We start from the raw sequence: 17,281 nt of genomic DNA on the forward strand, positions 1-17,281 counted from the left end.
CAACCTTTCAAAACTGGAAATCAGCAATATGGCTTTTTTTTGACAATTGCCTTTAATAATGTTTAAATTTAAGTTATGAAACTATTCTTGTATATAGGTGCATTTACTGAATTAAAAGTGATGAAAGTTCAACACACTGATGATAATAGTTTATGACACTGTTTTCTCATTAGTTTAAATGTTAGAATTAGCAAGAAGTTTCTAGAAAAAAAAAATTGTGTTATTTAACGAGGTAACTTCTTATAAGAGTTGAATCTAATGTGTTTATAAATTAAGAACTGAATAAGTTGAAATACTTAAATAGAAACCTTTTGGATTTTCTGTGCTTACATTGTGTATCCGTGTTTGTCAGGACTTCTTGGGGCTGAAGCGAGTGATCACGGAGAAGCACTTCTACTTCAACTCGACCAAGGGCTTCCCTTGTCTGATGAAGTCGGAAGGGCGCTCCAGCCCTCACTGCCTGGGCAAGACGAAGGGCCGCAACCACCCGTTCATCGACCCGGTGGCCGTCCAGCGCCTGCGCGAGTTCTACCGGCCGTTCAACGCGCGCTTCTACCAGTTGACCGGGATAAACTTTGGCTGGCAGTGACTCCCCACACCGCGAGTTCCCTTCGCCCGTGGATTCTATTTTGATTTTCAATTTCTCTGTGGGCGTGGGTTGTGTGTTTCTTTCAGCTCTTAATTTCACGCGATAGCCAGGGGCGTAGCCTGTATTTTACTTCATGGGGGTATATATATATATATATATTTTAACATTGTCTACCGAAATTTTCTAATAGATACCAATAACAAAATTTTTGGACTTTTCTTTCTTTCTTAATTTGGCCGTAGAAATACAGTAAAATCTTAATATTGAAATCCCAGGAAATTTCCCTGCTTAATAACTTTACCACTTTTCTGCCTACAAAAAATTTTCTGTTAATGTAAATTTCTGCATGAGTGCGTACTGTAGTGCTATTTCACTCATTATGTAAGATAAACAACATGAATTACAAAAATTAAGTTTTTGAAGTGGTACTACATAATCACAAATTACCGGTTCTGCTGAATTGTGGTGAGGGCTTGGATACATCCTGAAATCCTTACTGCGGGCTACGAACAACCCTGAGTCTGAGCACATAGGCTCTTGTCTGAACCAAGCTATTATGCGTGTGTGATACTTCTAGTCCTAGGGGTCCTCTGTTTCTAACTTCCTTTGTATACCGGTATTACATCTCTCTTACCTTTGTTGTACTTGCTCACGTAACTGCTGCTGGTTAGTTTCCATATTAAAAGGTTTGTAAATCTGATGCCCCGTGATTCTCTGTCTTCGATGATCATGGAAAGTCACCAAGGTGCAGAGATTGTGTATCTTCATTTACGCAGTTTTAAACATATCCCTCTTTGCACAATTCACTAGTGCACACTAAGCAATATGGCCGCTAATACACAGATTTTTTTTTCACCAGGGAAACAAAGTACAAATTTAAAGCCTTAAAAGGAGGTGCTATCACAATCTGCAGCATTGACGTGAGCAAATGTGTACTATTGTATTCTAAGCATTTCATATCCCTGACCGTATAATCAAGCCTGTATACTTTATGCAATGATGGCTATGTGTAAGGGTAAGAAAAAGGTGAGCATGGTACAAAATGGCAGACTTACTTAAAAGTTAAAACAGTACAAACAGATTTTTTTTATTTTTGTTATTGAATTTATCTTGGTTCTGTATATTATATACTTCCTGTTTTGTGTGGTTGTTTAATGTATATGTTGCTGGAACTTGGCTTTGTGTTAATTAGGGAAAATTAACATGTACTTAATTTTTTTACCTCAATAATTTTTTGGTTTTGTGTAGTGTCCGAATATTTTTCTCACAGGTTTACTGTAATAATCTTAATAGTTACCAGTCTTTCACTTTTTGACCGTGCAGTTATTTATCTTTCTTTGTATGTTACTACACAGTACATAATTGAATTATTTGCTTACTTTTTGAGCAAGTTTAGAGGTTATATTTTGAGTCAATGTTAAATATTTTCAATCCTATGGAAAACAACTGAAAGTTCCATCTTAAGCTGAAGCAGACATATGCTATTTTATGCAGGGGGTGAACTTTTAGGGCAAAACCATTTCTTAAAAGATAAGTCTACGTTCTTATAAAAAAAACTTGTTCCTATTGCACATTTTTTATCATTATTAAAATAAGAAAACTTATTGCTTTGTTACAGATTTCTAGTCTTTAAATAATATTTAAATCAATTAATATCCTATGGTTGGTTTTTAATTTTATTTGTATTTTTGTTCTGGTTCAAATATAGCAAGCCATGGCATTCAACTGCCAAAAGCTGGAAAGCTAGAAGCAGTGAAGACATGCAAAATCTGTTGTAAATTTTTACATTACCGTAAGTCCTCGATTAACAGACTACATTCCCAGGAATGGTTGGGTAAGCAAAACGTCCATTAATTAAATAACTTTTCCCCATACCCTTAAGGCCATAAGGAAGTGTGTTGTCTCGGGTTATGTTCGTAGACCTAATCATGGCTAAACATGTGATGTAAAAACATGACGCCCAACTCGTGACATGCTGACACGGCGGGATGATGTGTCGCAGCACAGCCAAACATCTAAACTATAAGAGCTTGGATACAGCAAGAGTAATGGCTGCAAACTGGTTAGTCCGGTATCCTTGTCAAGAGCAAGGGTGAGAGAAAGAAGAATGTGAGGAAAGGCTGATTTACACGCACCCCGGTGACATGACAGTGCTGTGGCCTGCCTGTTAACTTCACAGACAGTGAACTTACATTGATTTCTGTTCACGGTGGACGGAGTTTCATCCTTCGTCTGGCAGTTACACTCGTAAATATCCACCAATTGCACGGGCATGAAACAAGAAAATACCGTCCACAATTATCTGGCGGTCTTGGTACAGTAACAGGGACAACACTGTTTGCAGCGGCATGGAAACAAAACCCTTCAAATAGATTATTTTTTACCTCGTCGGTGGATGCACAAGCCGGCCACGGCACTGGTTTGTGTTAATCGGCCTGAAGTGAGAGAGAGCGCGTGACAAGTGGCTGTTTTCCTTCACATGCCTTTGTTGGACGGCTGGATAGACAATTGGGGGTGGGGGGAACTCGCAGCCTACCATTCTTCTTCCCATAACTAGAGGCCGATTTATTATGTTATGTTTTCATCCGTACGGCTACTTCGAATTAAACTTGCACATAAATAAGATTTCACTAAAGACAATGAACTATAATGAACTATGAGAACTTAATCTTATTTATTTCAGGTAAAGACAGTAAGTACAAGTAAAGCCTGTACAGCGAAGGATTAGTGGCTGGCTACAAAAATTTTTGGAATATAATGGCTCGTGTACATCACCGGCCGGCAAGTCTGTAAACGACATGTACAGATTTCCTTGTCATAACGGGACGATCGGGCTGGTGAAAGGGTTGAGTTGGCTGTCGCTTTCTTTGCCATGCACATTGTAAATATTAGTGCTGCGTCTTACCCTCTTTTTTTTTATATAGGCACGGGAGAAAAGATACACAGACACTTTTTGAAAACAGTTCTGTCATCCTTCGATAATCATTATACATGCATTAATTATTCAGTTAGATAGCAACGTAGAAAAGTCCGTTAACTAAATTGAAGGCAACAAAATATAGTGTCCGTTATTACAAATGTTCGTTAAACAAGGGTCCGTTAATCGAGGAATTACTGTACCAGCATTTTTTATATTTTGCATCTGTTGGTATTAATTAGTAGCGTAGAACTTTTCATGGATAATCATCACACTACCTCTCCTGAACTGTTGTCGAATACCCTTGGAGGTATTCAGGATGCTGGATTTGTGAACCCACTACATCACTGGATCTTTTTCGGCTGATTTCCGTGATTTTGTTGAGCAATAAGCTCATTAAGAGTAGTTATTTGTAACCGTAAACTATAGCAACATGAACATATCATTCAAAATGCAACTGAACTTTGATGTTTAGTACTGTCTTAAATGTAATTTATATTACTGGGATTACATCACAAGCCTGTAAATACAGTGAACCCTCAATTTAGTGGACCGTTTGGGAGATTGTTTATTGACGAATTATGGAGTGGCACATAGTTTTTTGGTGGGGTGTTATCTATGTGGTGAAGGTAGTTGTTTGGTCATAATGCTACACGCTAAATTTTTTCATTCTGCACGTTGACCTGTTCACGTCAAAGTATATGAAATCATGGATTATGCAAGTTAGGCACATTCAAAATAAATTATGGTTGTTTAAAAAAAACACTAAGTGTCCTGCATAACACATGGTTTCATATACTTTGACGTAAACAGATCAATGTTGTTTGGGCATTGAAAGCAAGCAGGCCACACACGTTTGCTTGTGATCCGATTCCTCTTTCTCTGCAAGGAGACCATGGTGTTAAGAGGGGTGGGATCTCTTGCCTGCCACCAACAAGTTGACCAGGGTTCGACTCTCTGCTGGGTTAAAAAACTGGATCTTTTTTTAGCAATCTGAGAAATTTGGCTGATGTTGACTTGAGCTGGTGGATTTTCTGGGGTTGCTTATGTTTTTTCCCGCCCATTCGTCCTGTCAGTGTTGTGTTACGTCACCTCAGGGCTACCGTCCCATTGTCTCTACTGACCTTGATGTCGAAAAGATGTTAAGGCTCAGTCTCACAAGCCATATTGATGTTTTAAAAATTTTTTTCATTATTACTTTTATTTAAGGACTTGTTTACCATCGCACATCACAGTTTCTTCGTTCTCACAGCGTTGCAACCTTAGGTATTTCCACCGGAGGACCACGCAGTCTATTGCGATAAAGATTTGAATCCATAGGATTGTTCACACACTCGTCACCACACCAGTTCTGCATCTCACAACCAGAATTGTCTGCACGGCACGTTCTTTGTACCGTAGCAACTAACAACCTGTCGTACTCGCACCATGTTCCGCACATGACCAACTCTGAAACCAAAAACCGAATAGTCGCAATGGCTTCCGGTAACGGTATCCATATACGGCCAGTGTCACTGACAACTAAAAAGTTAAATCACTGCCTAAACACCATTTACAACCGAGTTTATACACAACATGGAGTAATTGTAAAATTTTAACTGGATACCTGTCTTGCATTTGTTATATCATAAATATTTTCGAAAGATATTCACTAAATGTAATATAGTGAGGGTAAAAATTTTGCTTATTTTTTTGTAATTATAATCCTGTGAAAATTTTTACACTCACTATACATATAAGTAAATATCTGTTGGAAATACTTGTGACAGAACAACAGAGGTAAGGGAGGTACAAACTAAAATAGAAATGGTCCTTGAATAATAGTAATGACAAATAAATTTAAAAATCAACATGGCATGTGAGACAGCCATAAGTCAAGAGTGTCTGCAGGTCATGAAAGTCACCAAAAAGTCTTGAAATAAACAGTAATTTTGCTGGAAGACATTAAATTTTAATTTCCATCAACCTTTTGCTAATTTACATTTTGATTTTACACGCCTCACTTCAGTTTACAGTCACGCATTAAATATATGAATAGTTGGAGACTGTTAATTTAAATCATGTAGAAATTATCCCTGAAAAAGGTGCTAGCTTCCTGTCATAAAAATCGACCCGATGCTATGAATAATAGACCTATTACGTATTTTGTTAAAATGTTAAAATTTATTCACCAAATAATTTTTTGACATCCTTTAAGCCCTTATTCATTTGTTCCCCCCCCCCCCCGCCCCACATTTTTCTGCTGCCACTTGCAACAAACGCCTGTCACCCGAATCACAAGGCATGGAGAGGATTCTAATGGAAAAGAGCACCAAAAGACCTATTTAACGAGCATGCACTTTCACTTGGAGAGGTTGAAGAGGAAACAAGCAATTTTTGTGTACCTAGGCATGTTTCACTGTGATGTAGAACTGCCTAAAATTTACAGCAGTTAAAATATCCTGCACAATTTAAGTTGCCTAAAATAAAACGTAACAAATTTCAAAGTAAAATGAGGGGTGTGACTGCCGCAAAAATGAAGTGGGTAAAAATAGACATGTCTGCTGTAACGAGTTACGCTTGTTCTTAATTCTGCAGATGCTCAAATGGAAAAAGGGGATTGTGGGGGGGGGGGAGCTTATTGAAGGTGCTGAAGCCCTACCCTTCTGATTGCAACTGACTCGGTATGAGGTGATTTTTCCTGGCTGGTGAGAAACTGGGAGAAAAGCATTAGTTCCCGAACACAGGACCCCTTCGTCAGGCATTTCTAGATTCGCAACTGCAACTCCGGCATCCTGTCGCGTGGAACAGTGCTAATTGATTTGTGCATTCCTCATCTGGCAGCTTGGTGGGCGAACATAACGGCAGTCTGCTGCCGACCCTGTTTCTCTCGAGTGTGTAAAAGACAAGTGCGACAGTTTCATTTTGTTGGAAGCACTCCGTCAGTTCCAATAACCATCTCGTGGAGGTCCGTTAAATGGAATGTTCACAGTATACATTTTGCCAAAGAGAAAGAACTCACAATTTATTAATACAGCTAAACAAAGTTTCCAAATAAAGAAAATTATCAAAAAAACGTAAGGAAGGTGTAAGTTCAATTTTGTTTATAACATTGATCTATTATGCTTGTTGAATTTAATGTATCGTTCTTTATCTTTGTTAATCGTAGAAACTGGTTAAATAATTGTTGCAGTGTTGTTTGGTAATTTACTACCACAATGTTGCAGTTTAACATTGTAATTGAACAATTTACTTGCATGTGATTGTGTAGTGTTTGATTAGCTTGATTGAGCTAGTTTAAGCTTTGGCTAGATGTAAAACTTCTTGGACGCAAACTTGTTGAAAGCTTTGTTATAATGGCACTAGCAGTGCACAAAATAGTTAGTTGAGAGTGTATTGTTGAGAAATGCACATGTCTTAGGACTCTGTCTCACACGCCGTGTTAATTTTTATTTATTTCGTCATTACTATTATTTAAGAATTCTTTCTGAAATTCTAACATACCTCCCTTGCATTTGTTATTACATCATTAATATTTTCAATAGATATTCACTAAGTAAGTTGAAATAGGTTTAAAAAGTTACAAAATTGTTTGTAATTTTTATCACTTGTTCAAATTTCTACACCCATTATGTTAGCTTATTGAATATCTGTTGAAAAAATTAATGACAGAACAGCAATTGCAAGGTAAGTATTATGTTAAAATTATGTACCGTATTTGCCCGTAAATAATGTGACTAGATATAATGTGACCCAAAACTCTTTGGTCATGAGTTTATGAAAAAGACTTCATGGATTGGAAATCACACTTGATTGTTCGTAACTCTTAAATATTATTAAATTTATTCCAAAATTATGAGACCCTTTCTGGTGTCACGTTCTTCAGTACAGTGATTTAAATGGTCTCTTTTGAAACACCAAGTCAAAGATAGAAAAAAAAAATTGTGTTTTATGACTGTACTTCAAAAGGGGTGACTGTTAAAAAAAAAAAACAGAGAATGTGGTGATACAGGGTGGGTGGTCGGTCCTTCCCGTGAAGCCACAGAGAAGAGAAGCAGAAAGCACACAGTGACAAACTCGATTTGCTTCCTCTTCTTCATCCTGCATCTCTCATCTGTAACGCCTGTGCGGAGGTTCAGGAAGCCCCCGACTAAACTGGCATGAGTGTTGGAAGTTTACAGGCAGAGCGTGTAGTTTTGCAACTAAGCTGTTACCAATGGCAAGATACAAGTTTTTGATTATAATGCGACACCCACTTTTTAGTTTTCTAATTTTATGGTAAAAATCATAGCATTGTATTCAGATAGATATTGTAATTAGCCCTTAAGAGGCCACTCCAGTGTTTCAAGGGCACTACGCAACCTGCGTTAATCTCATATGAATCAATGTTATTTTCATTTTGCTTATAACTAATTAACTAATATAGATTTTGAAATGATGCTTGCTTGATATGTAAGACAACGATGCTCTTATCAAAGCCCCTTTCTTCAAAAACGTGCATAAATTATGGTTTTATACTAATCTTTACTAATATGTATAAGTGTATTGTCTAGGTTTGAACCATAATTTATGCACGTTTTTGAAGAAAGGGGCTTTGATAAGAGCATCGTTGTCTTACATATCAAGCAAGCATCATTTAAAAATCTATATTAGTTAATTAGTTATAAGCAACTATATTATATTATATATCTATATTAGATAATAAGTTATAAGCAAAATTAAAATAGCATTGAATCTTATGAGGTTAATGCGGGTTGCGTAGTGCCCCTGAAACACTGGAGTGGCCTCTTAAATAATAGTAAAGACGAGAGAATGAAACTAGATTTCAACATGGCATGTGACATGGAGTGTTTGGAACATAGTTGTTAGTCTTAACTTAACTACAGCCTACAGCCAAAGATGTCTTCTGTGTTCTTTAGAAAGCTCCTGTTAATTTGTTATTGTATTTACTGTCTGAACGTAGTACATCAGAAGTGGTTAAGATCTTGGTGAAGTGATTTGATGTGATGATGCATACTTAACCTTCCAGTTTCTGTGAACGTCTGTAGATAAATCACAAACTACTATTATAAGCAGTATTTTATTATCAAAGCAGTATTCTTAAATTCATTTTTAATAGGATGAAAATGGATTTGAGACATGTATATGTGTTTGCTGACACGTAGTGTGGCCACTATTTTGTGCTTTAGCATTCTCAGTGGTGTGCTCTTAGCTGACTTGCAGCTGTGCAGCTACATTAATTGCAAATTTTTGTGTTTGGCCCGAAAAAAAACAAGTAGTAGACCATCCATTCCCATGGAACATAATTCCAGTACTCGCAGTGTGAATTTGAGATTATTTAAGTAATTACAGCTGTAAGATACTTGGTATAGTTACATATCACAGTGATCTTGTGAACGTTTCACTTAACAAAAAGCAATATTATTAATAGGATATACAAAGTTGTGTGTTATTGGTTCCCTATATTTACTTTATTTATTGTACCTGTATGTATTTGCTGACGAGAGAATTTTTAAAGTCACTAGTGTATGCAGCTATAAAAATATTTTTGTATTCAGTTCATCCATCTTTACTAACTGCATTAAGGCCAGTAATCATATAGGCTAGGCAATTTTTTTTATTTATTTGGGTTCTCAGGATCGTACAAATACAATAGTCGAATTGTGCATACATATTTTAATGTATACGATTATATGTTTTTCCACCTCAGCATAATTTTGTTACACTAAACATCCTTGTTTGAAACAGTTCCTGTGTTTATGGTGTTTTTTTAAAAGTTATTTACTGTTGTTATTGTAATATTTACTCACCATATACAGAGATGTATGTCTGAGCTAAAAAAAAAAACTTTTTCCGGCATGTCTCATGCTGTTTGGTGGGCTGTGTGGTACCGTATCTGACACGCTGTGTCTTCATTACACTCGCAGCAACATTGGCTGCGGGTTGGCCGGTTTGTGCGTAACGAAGGCCTATTTTTCTACTTGTGATCTTGAAACAGTCAATTGAACAAAAAAAAAGTTATTTGCACAAATGTTTGTCGGTAGAGTGACGTATTGTTTCTAACTTAAAGTACGTTGTAGCTTGGCGTCATAGAAGTTCCTTGTTAGTGCAGTCAGTGTGTTGGCTTCTAGGCTAACAGCTGCTCAGTATTTATCCTAGACGTTTTCAGCACTTTACCTCTTTTGGCAGAATAGTTAGGGTACTTATTGTAGAATTGTTAAGTATGTACAAGGGAAATGCACCTCTTTCACGGAAATATAGATAAAGCATTTTCATTACAAGATTAATTTTTTGTGATGAAATGAAATGTGCAGTAGAGTTTGTGCATAACATTAAATAGTTTTCGCATTTTGAAAAGAAAAAAAAAATTGTGTTTAGTACGCTGTGTATAACATGTAGTAAAATATTCTTGACTGATAAGAGAGAGACTTAGGCATGCAGTAGTTTAATGGTCACATTCGGTAGCGTTCTGAAGTTTGTATGCATGAAAAAATCTGTACTAATTAAAATTTGAGCCATTTCCTTTTGTTATGTTCAAGTGAATACATATAAGAAATATTATAATTTATGTACATAACTCATTTTGAGATAAAGTGAAACCTTGCTAGAAAGAGTTTTGAAAATTGTAGTAATTAGTTTGTTATTGCGTACAAGTATTTTAAATTTTCAAACAATGGAAAAACTATTGGAGTTTATAGTTAGATTCCTAAGCTTTCCAGACAAATCTACATTTCTCTTCGAAAATTGTTTAGCGAAGAAAAGAAATTGAGATGAAAGTTATTGAAAACAGTTTATCTCTCTTGTTTGATGATTGGTGAATTTGTACCAAGTTTTTTCCCACTATTATACCTAACTGTAATTTTTATAAGGTGCGTGTGCAGTGTATTATTTTTACCCCTTGCATGTGTTTCAAACTATAGCCCAAATGTTGCTTTGCACAATGAAAGTATGAAGCATGCAGAACATAACAACTGACAACAGTCATCAAATCCCCCCAAAAAAATAAATCCTGTAAATAAATGCACAGTGACAGGAAAACAACTAAGATAATTGCAAAATTGTTACATTTTCGCACTTCTCATAAATTCCCACTTTCGAAACAGCGAGGTTTCACTGGGTTTATTTCATCCATGTTGTTGTGGAAATTACTGTTGCCTGCTTGAGTGTAGTGATAGAACTATAACATGTTTTCTGGTAGCTTCTTGTATTTCACACAGTAGTAGTAGTCATTAGAGAACAGTGACAAAGCTCTTATGGGGGGGGGGGGGGAGAGGGAGGGGATGCATTGCAATGCTTGTGCATCTGTTAAGAAAGTATGCAATGAACACGTAACACAATTTCACTTAGTTGTAGATCCTGTTTTGAAAATTAACATGCATACAAATTATTAACCTTGTATTGTATACTATATATCGATACATATTCCTATTTTATTTATTTTATAGTACAATAATTAAATATACATATATTTCAACATATACTATTTTTTTGTTTCCTAGAAGCATATCATATATTTATTGATGTAATTGTGTCATGTCTCTGGATGTAGATACTAACTATGTATTTGAGTGCTAGTGTGTGCAACCAAGCAATAATTGGAAAAATGCATTGGGTTTGCACTGATTAAGTTTGAAATAAAAAATATTACATATGTATTGCAGCTAGAGCAGGGTTCTTTGTATGGGAATTGGGCAGCTTGTTTATCTGTTGCTGCAGTGTGTAAAAATTTTCCTCATTTGTTAATTTGTTTATTGCTGGCGTACAGAAATGCTGACCATGACATTTGGTGTATCCAAAAAAAATATTTATAAATTGCCATTTTGTCTTATTTGTATTAACTGTATACGTACCAATGTTAAAAAAAAATTTTTAATGGATAAATAATCTTTGTGTTAATATGGAATTTATTTTCATTTCCTCGTAGATGGTTCCGTTGTTCCATGTGTGTCTTATGTGAGACAAAACAATAGTCCTGTATGTCTATACTATAATGGGACTTAATTTTTTCATTCCAAGCTTCATTGAAAATTAATTTAATAATAATTTCATAACATAAATTCAATTCAGGATGAGCATTAAGTGTATAAACATGGAGTTAAAAGTTTCTTTAGTTTTGGTGTGTGTTAACATAAAATGTGCCAGTAATTGGTTTGACGTGTTATTGTAATGTAACTGTATTGCTTTTAGTGAGCAATTGTACAAACAGCAATGTAATTATTGCATCACTGATTGACATAATGGTATTTTAAAAGTTCACAATTGGGTTTTTTTTTGTCTTCCTAATGCTTTTTATTTTATTATATGTTAAAAATTACCTAATTGTGAAATTGTGTGAAGTGTAGTAAAATTTGACTAGTGTTTTTTTTTTTGTTGAAGATAATGTACTTAATTTGTGTTTGTATCAAGATTAAATATTATGTTTCTTTATATGAATTTCTATTTTTATATATATACTTTCAATGCTGCAGTCATAATGCTTCTAAGCTTAAGAAAGCTATACATACTGCAGATTAACACTTGTACACCACAAAAAGTTTGAGACATAAATTGTTACAAATGGGAAAAACAGATCTGAAAAGATAGCCCAAATAATCAACTGCAGTTTTGTTCATTAACTAATATTTACACTATTGATTAAATTAGTATGACAATTTAATTGTATATTCACAAAGTAATCAGACTTTTAATCAGTCCATTATACACTCCCCCCACTGGAGCTCTACTCGACAGTGGCTCTTTCTATTGTTTGTCTCATCCCACGCACCTCTGTCCCAGCACACAGTCCCAGATGCACCAACCTTTCCACACGAAGCCTGCATGTCACCTGGCTATCTCTTGCCAAGGATTCACTAGTCTCACTCTCTCACCGGTGTCGCCACCAACCTCACGCTCACCTGCCGAAGGCCGGCGTCGTCTGATATACCTGCGAAGTTCGGCCTCGGAAGGCCTCGTAACCCTCCGAAGTGTCGCCTTGACAGGATCCCCAACACTCGAAGCTATGCCATTTTGCGACGGTGCGTTGGGGGCCCCACGGAATCCTCCAGACGAAACAGAGAGAGGCGCCCTTGATTCTGTTAGGAAGGCCGCTGATCAGATTACCTCAGAGGGGCAGAAGCTACCTGCATCGCGCCCCTCCCGCTTCATCGCTAGTCGCCTCGTTACAACACCATAAAACACTACTAAAACATGTAATGTATCTGAAACATTACAAAATATGCTATAAGCATTTGTCTTCCTTGGCCCGATACTATTACCTTAAGGTTAAAGAAATGCATAAACTGATGGAAGTATATCACAAAATTTGAATTGACTCTAAAACAAACAGGGTATCTACACAATTCTATAACAAAGTTTCCCTTACTTTTCCCTGACAAAATTCTTTTCCCCTCCTACTAATTTTATTAAATAATTTACCTTGTTTTCAGTTTTCTGAAGGAAATAAAACTAACCCAGCCTTCATAATCCCACAGTTGACCTAGATCTCTCTCCACTTTCTTGATTTATTATTACCTATATCTAACAGAACCTCACACATGTCATTTATTAGTGGGTATGATTATGCACTTAAAAACCAAATAGAAAAAAATTATTTTACAGTCTGGTTGATGGCAGAAAGGAACATTACATGTTCTCCTTAAATTACTTTAATTGGAAATTTTCATTAATTTTTCCATTATTTCAAGTAAATTTTCTGACCAATTCCATCCTCGCCGTATATGGACACCCTGCATGCAAAACATCTGTTGATATAAAAATATTGAGAAATGAAGCAAAAAAAAAAATTCTTGTGGTTCATGTGTCTGGCAAAACTCACTCGAATAGGTAAATGTTAATATAATTCTTTTTTTTATCGTTGTGTTGGTTTTCTCTAGGGATGTGTTACACCTACAGATATATGTGTGTGTGTGTATGTTTTGAAAATATTTCTTTATTCCCTGAAGGTTTTAGGTATATTTTGGGCTCAGAATTGGTTGACCAAACTTAACTACTTAACTGCTTCAACCTTTATAAAGTTGTGTTAGAAGTGTTAAGTCACCAATGTCTTTATGATTAGCTACCACATTAGTCAGGCACACACAGAATGAGGCATGGCACGTGGCATTTTGTCTGATAGGTGATAGTCATTAACTTCCATGTATTTACATAAAGGCAATGCACACACAATCAGACATGGCATGACATTACAAGTGTCACAGTCAGACACGAGAGGTGATAACATCGAATGACTGCTCTAACTTGTTCGCTAGCAGACTTTGAGGGCTACAGCATTCTGTGAATGAACAAGTATAAGAAAATTTGTTAACAATTGCATGCTGTAGTGTGCTTACCCTTACTAGATGGCAGTGTGTTTATAGCTGACTAGTTAAATAATGTTTTTCATTGTTACTTTAACTTGATTAAATATTCACTTGTTAAGTATTGTAATTGATTTATTTTTCTCATTAAGGAGACTTAGTCCATCTTTAAAGGAGTATCACAACAATTCAATATCAAGAAATGTAACTGAAATACGGTGTTAGGCTGTCGCGAAGCATAGTGTGGTGTTGCGCTATGTCGCATCATGTCTTTTCTGATTCTGTGTGCCCAGCATTACTGCTTATACTTTCCCCTGTGATGTTGAAAAGTTTGTACCTATAGGAAATCGATTATTCACTGAACCCCATTTAATGAGTCTAAAAGTCACACTGAAGACACATCGTAGAATCAATTAAATTCAGAACTTAGAGGACAACACCGTTTATAAGATAAAACAAACTTTAAGAGTCTTACGTAAGTGGGTCAAAAAAGTCAGTCTTTCCCTTTTCCTCTGTCCACCTGTTGCACCACTAGTTGTTTCAGCGACATCGTACGTAATTGTATCTCACTGAAGTGTGTCGCAGCATCGTAAACTACACCTCCCGTCCATTTCTTCGCAATCGTGTACCCGATTTGGTAGTGAGCGCTAGTTAATAATTTTTTTTGGCGGGTGTTAATAAAATTTTGCAAAGATTTTTATGAAGTTATTTTATTTTGCATGCTTAACATTATTTAAAATTTTTCCTTCATTTAATTGAGATATTTAATTATTAAAGCTTCTTGAAAAAAAAAGCAAGGGAAGACCCACGTCTGAGATTCTAACCTTGCATTTGTTTAACTTCATTTTGAACCAAGATGAAAAAAAGGCGGGAGGGTATATAATCTTGAGTCAATTTGTATCAATTCATAATTTTATTTTTTTGTTCCATGTTTCAGCAAGGAGGCAGCGGCAGGGGCCCAGATGCTACTTGGACTCCTGCCGGATCCGGGCTCGGAGCTCCCGGAGGAACGTCTCGACGAGCTCCATCATCTTGCGCCCGGGCGACAGCTCGGGCTCGGGCCGCAGGTCCTGTGCCGCGCGCTGCAGCAGCGCGAGCGCCTCTGAAAGGTCCCGCGCGGAATCCAGCCGGGCGAGGGCGCGGGCCAGCTCGTACTGCAGCACGGAGGAGTAGAGCACCAGACGCGCACACCCGGGGTCCAGCGCCTCGGTGGTGCGCAGCAGTTCCCTGCACATCGCTGCCGCGCGCACGCACTTTCTCAACACACCTGTTATGGTAGGAAAATCCTACCTAACGAGAATTACCCAAAAGGCAGGACAACTGCAATACACGGGAGTCTAAGGGGTTGCATAACCCCTAGATCCCAGGAAACCCGAGGCTCACAGGCGACCGAGCCCTTAGCAACAACGCAGTGCGCGCTGATTGGCTCTAGATGATGTCACTTCAAGTCTGTGCTGATTGGCACTTGATGATATCACTCTGGGTTCGCCGGGTATAAATACGGGTTTGTTAGCAAGCAGCAAGCAGAAGGTGCCTGGCTGCCAGCCAGAGGCTTCGGCTTACCACTTCGCTCCAGAGAAGACAACAGATCGTCACGCTGCCGCCATCGCCCACGACGCCCGGAACTTCGCTACACCACATGCTACCGACTTAGAAAAATCCGCAACCGAGGCAGAAGGGAATCGCTGCTCCGCCACGAGAGACAGTCACCCTGCATCTAGAGGCTCCAACCGGACTCTGCCTGCGAAGGGCGCGCCGTCACCCCGGAGTCTATCACCTCCATCTGCACTCAAGGTGGGACTTAGCTGAATTTCAACAAAGCTGTAAGTGGAACTTTAACTTTTCACACTGGATCGGGACTTAGCCGCAGACGACATATTACGAAGAAACGGACTTAACCTCATATGCCACGACTCGCCACCAATACTCGCCAGGAGCGAGTAGGAACTCACTCGGCGAGTAATTTTGAGAAAAGCTGCTAATCAAATTTGAAGTCCTCAGGGGTGGGCGAATACCTCCTGAAGGAAAATAGTGAAGGGAGCAGACTTATGATTAGGGACACTCGCTCAGCGAGTGGCGAAAGAGCGAGTCGGCGCAACGAGAGTGGAAGTCAACATCTAGATCGTCCGCATACGGCGAAGAGTGGTTTATAGGCAGCGTTGGCGAACTTACCCGGAATTGACTTTGTACATAGAGTAGTAAATTGATAGAGACAGGACTGAGACACCGGATAACAGGAACTATAAAGACGAGTTGGCCACACCTCAATAGTGTGTAGGCGAAAGCACCACTAGGGATCTGACGTAAATGTTTATTATATAAATGGAGGGCGGACCCAAACTCGCGGTGTTGGTCTGTATAAGTCAAGTGTATGTTTTGAATTGTGTGTCAGATAAAGATTGTGTGTAATTGAGTAAAGTTAAGTCTAGTTTGCAATTTTGGAAATATCAGTAAATTAATTCAAAGAAAATAGAATACAAAATTACATTGTTTGTTGCCATAGCGAACATAATCTCTAAATGTCAGGAAGTAAAAGTGTGTAATTTGTGTTCACGGAGATCGTCAGCCATTTGCAGTTAACCTGTTTCGGCTATTGAAGCAAACGGCGACGTATCAGTACCAAGTTTGCATGTTTGTCGTGTGCTATATTATAACCAATAAAAGCGTCTTGTACCTAAATTGTTTAAGCTTCTTCGCAAGATAAAAACCCACCCTATCTCCCTTGGCAACTCTGTTCGAGTCGCTGTAGGAGATAACACACCAACACACTACAGGGCCGCCGAGAGAAACCATGGGTCCAGTTTTTCTATTTCCATCGCATCACGGATGCAGTGTTACATTTTGTATCTAGTATGTTTCAGTTTTGTTGCGCTGTTAAATATTTCACTTTCTCAGTAATGCAATATTTGCTGTTGAGCTATTTCAATCTGGCCAACACTGCACTACTAATGAGTTACAACAGTATAAGGAAATTACTTTAAAATATTCTTCTGTCCTGTGTTAATAAAGCGGCAACAGGAGGAATATGCTTGCAGTTATCCGCAAAATTCTAGCGTTTGTCAGTCGAATCCAAGTTTTGTGTTGGGTACCAAAGCAGCAAATAATACTTGGTCCAATTCCCCCGCCCCATCCTTCGCTGGTGGGTAAGACCACGTTTGTGACGAAGATTCGTTCCCCTGACATTCGACCCGATGCGCTGCACGACAACTCACCAGCTTTCTTCCGCAGCAGCTCGTCGCTGAGCTGGTGGTGTTGGTAGCCGTGCTGGTGCCCGTACAGCTGCACCAGCGAGTGTTTGACGGCGTAGCAGTGGTAGTGGTGCGGGTGGAGGAAAGTCTCCAGCTTCGTCAGCAAGCCTTCCAGCTGCTTCACTGTCGGACCTCCCTGGAGACGGTTTTCCCAAGGCTTTTTGGTCTCAGCATTACAGGAGCTTACAAAACATCTACAGATTAACTCACTAAGATTAAAAATGCCTCTTTTAATTTTTTTTTTTCGGACTAA

At 38.0% G+C, this 17,281-nt stretch overlaps 2 protein-coding genes across 3 annotated transcripts in view; one reads left to right on the forward strand and one right to left on the reverse strand.

The window, feature by feature from the left end:
- The window catches only part of LOC134534862 (heparan sulfate glucosamine 3-O-sulfotransferase 6), a 29,393-nt gene extending 17,479 nt beyond the window's left edge, over positions 1 to 11,914 (forward strand). The window contains exon 6 of one of the 2 annotated variants that reach the window (XM_063373503.1): positions 353 to 11,914. In XM_063373503.1, coding sequence (XP_063229573.1) covers positions 353 to 589 — 237 coding nt within the window. In that variant the 3' untranslated portion in view covers positions 590 to 11,914. The remainder of the gene's footprint in view (positions 1 to 352) is intronic. The other variant, XM_063373504.1, reaches the window with a different exon arrangement.
- Positions 11,915 to 13,933: 2,019 nt separating this feature from the next.
- The window catches only part of LOC134534863 (SET domain-containing protein SmydA-8-like), a 28,874-nt gene continuing 25,526 nt past the window's right edge, over positions 13,934 to 17,281 (reverse strand). Inside the window, 2 exon segments of the mRNA XM_063373505.1 lie at positions 13,934 to 15,017; positions 16,993 to 17,164. Of these exon segments, the coding sequence (XP_063229575.1) occupies positions 14,746 to 15,017; positions 16,993 to 17,164 (444 nt within the window). The 3' untranslated portion in view covers positions 13,934 to 14,745.

The sequence above is a fragment of the Bacillus rossius genome, chromosome 8, assembly GCF_032445375.1.
Source record: "Bacillus rossius redtenbacheri isolate Brsri chromosome 8, Brsri_v3, whole genome shotgun sequence".
Taxonomy (NCBI): Eukaryota; Metazoa; Arthropoda; class Insecta; order Phasmatodea; family Bacillidae; genus Bacillus; species Bacillus rossius.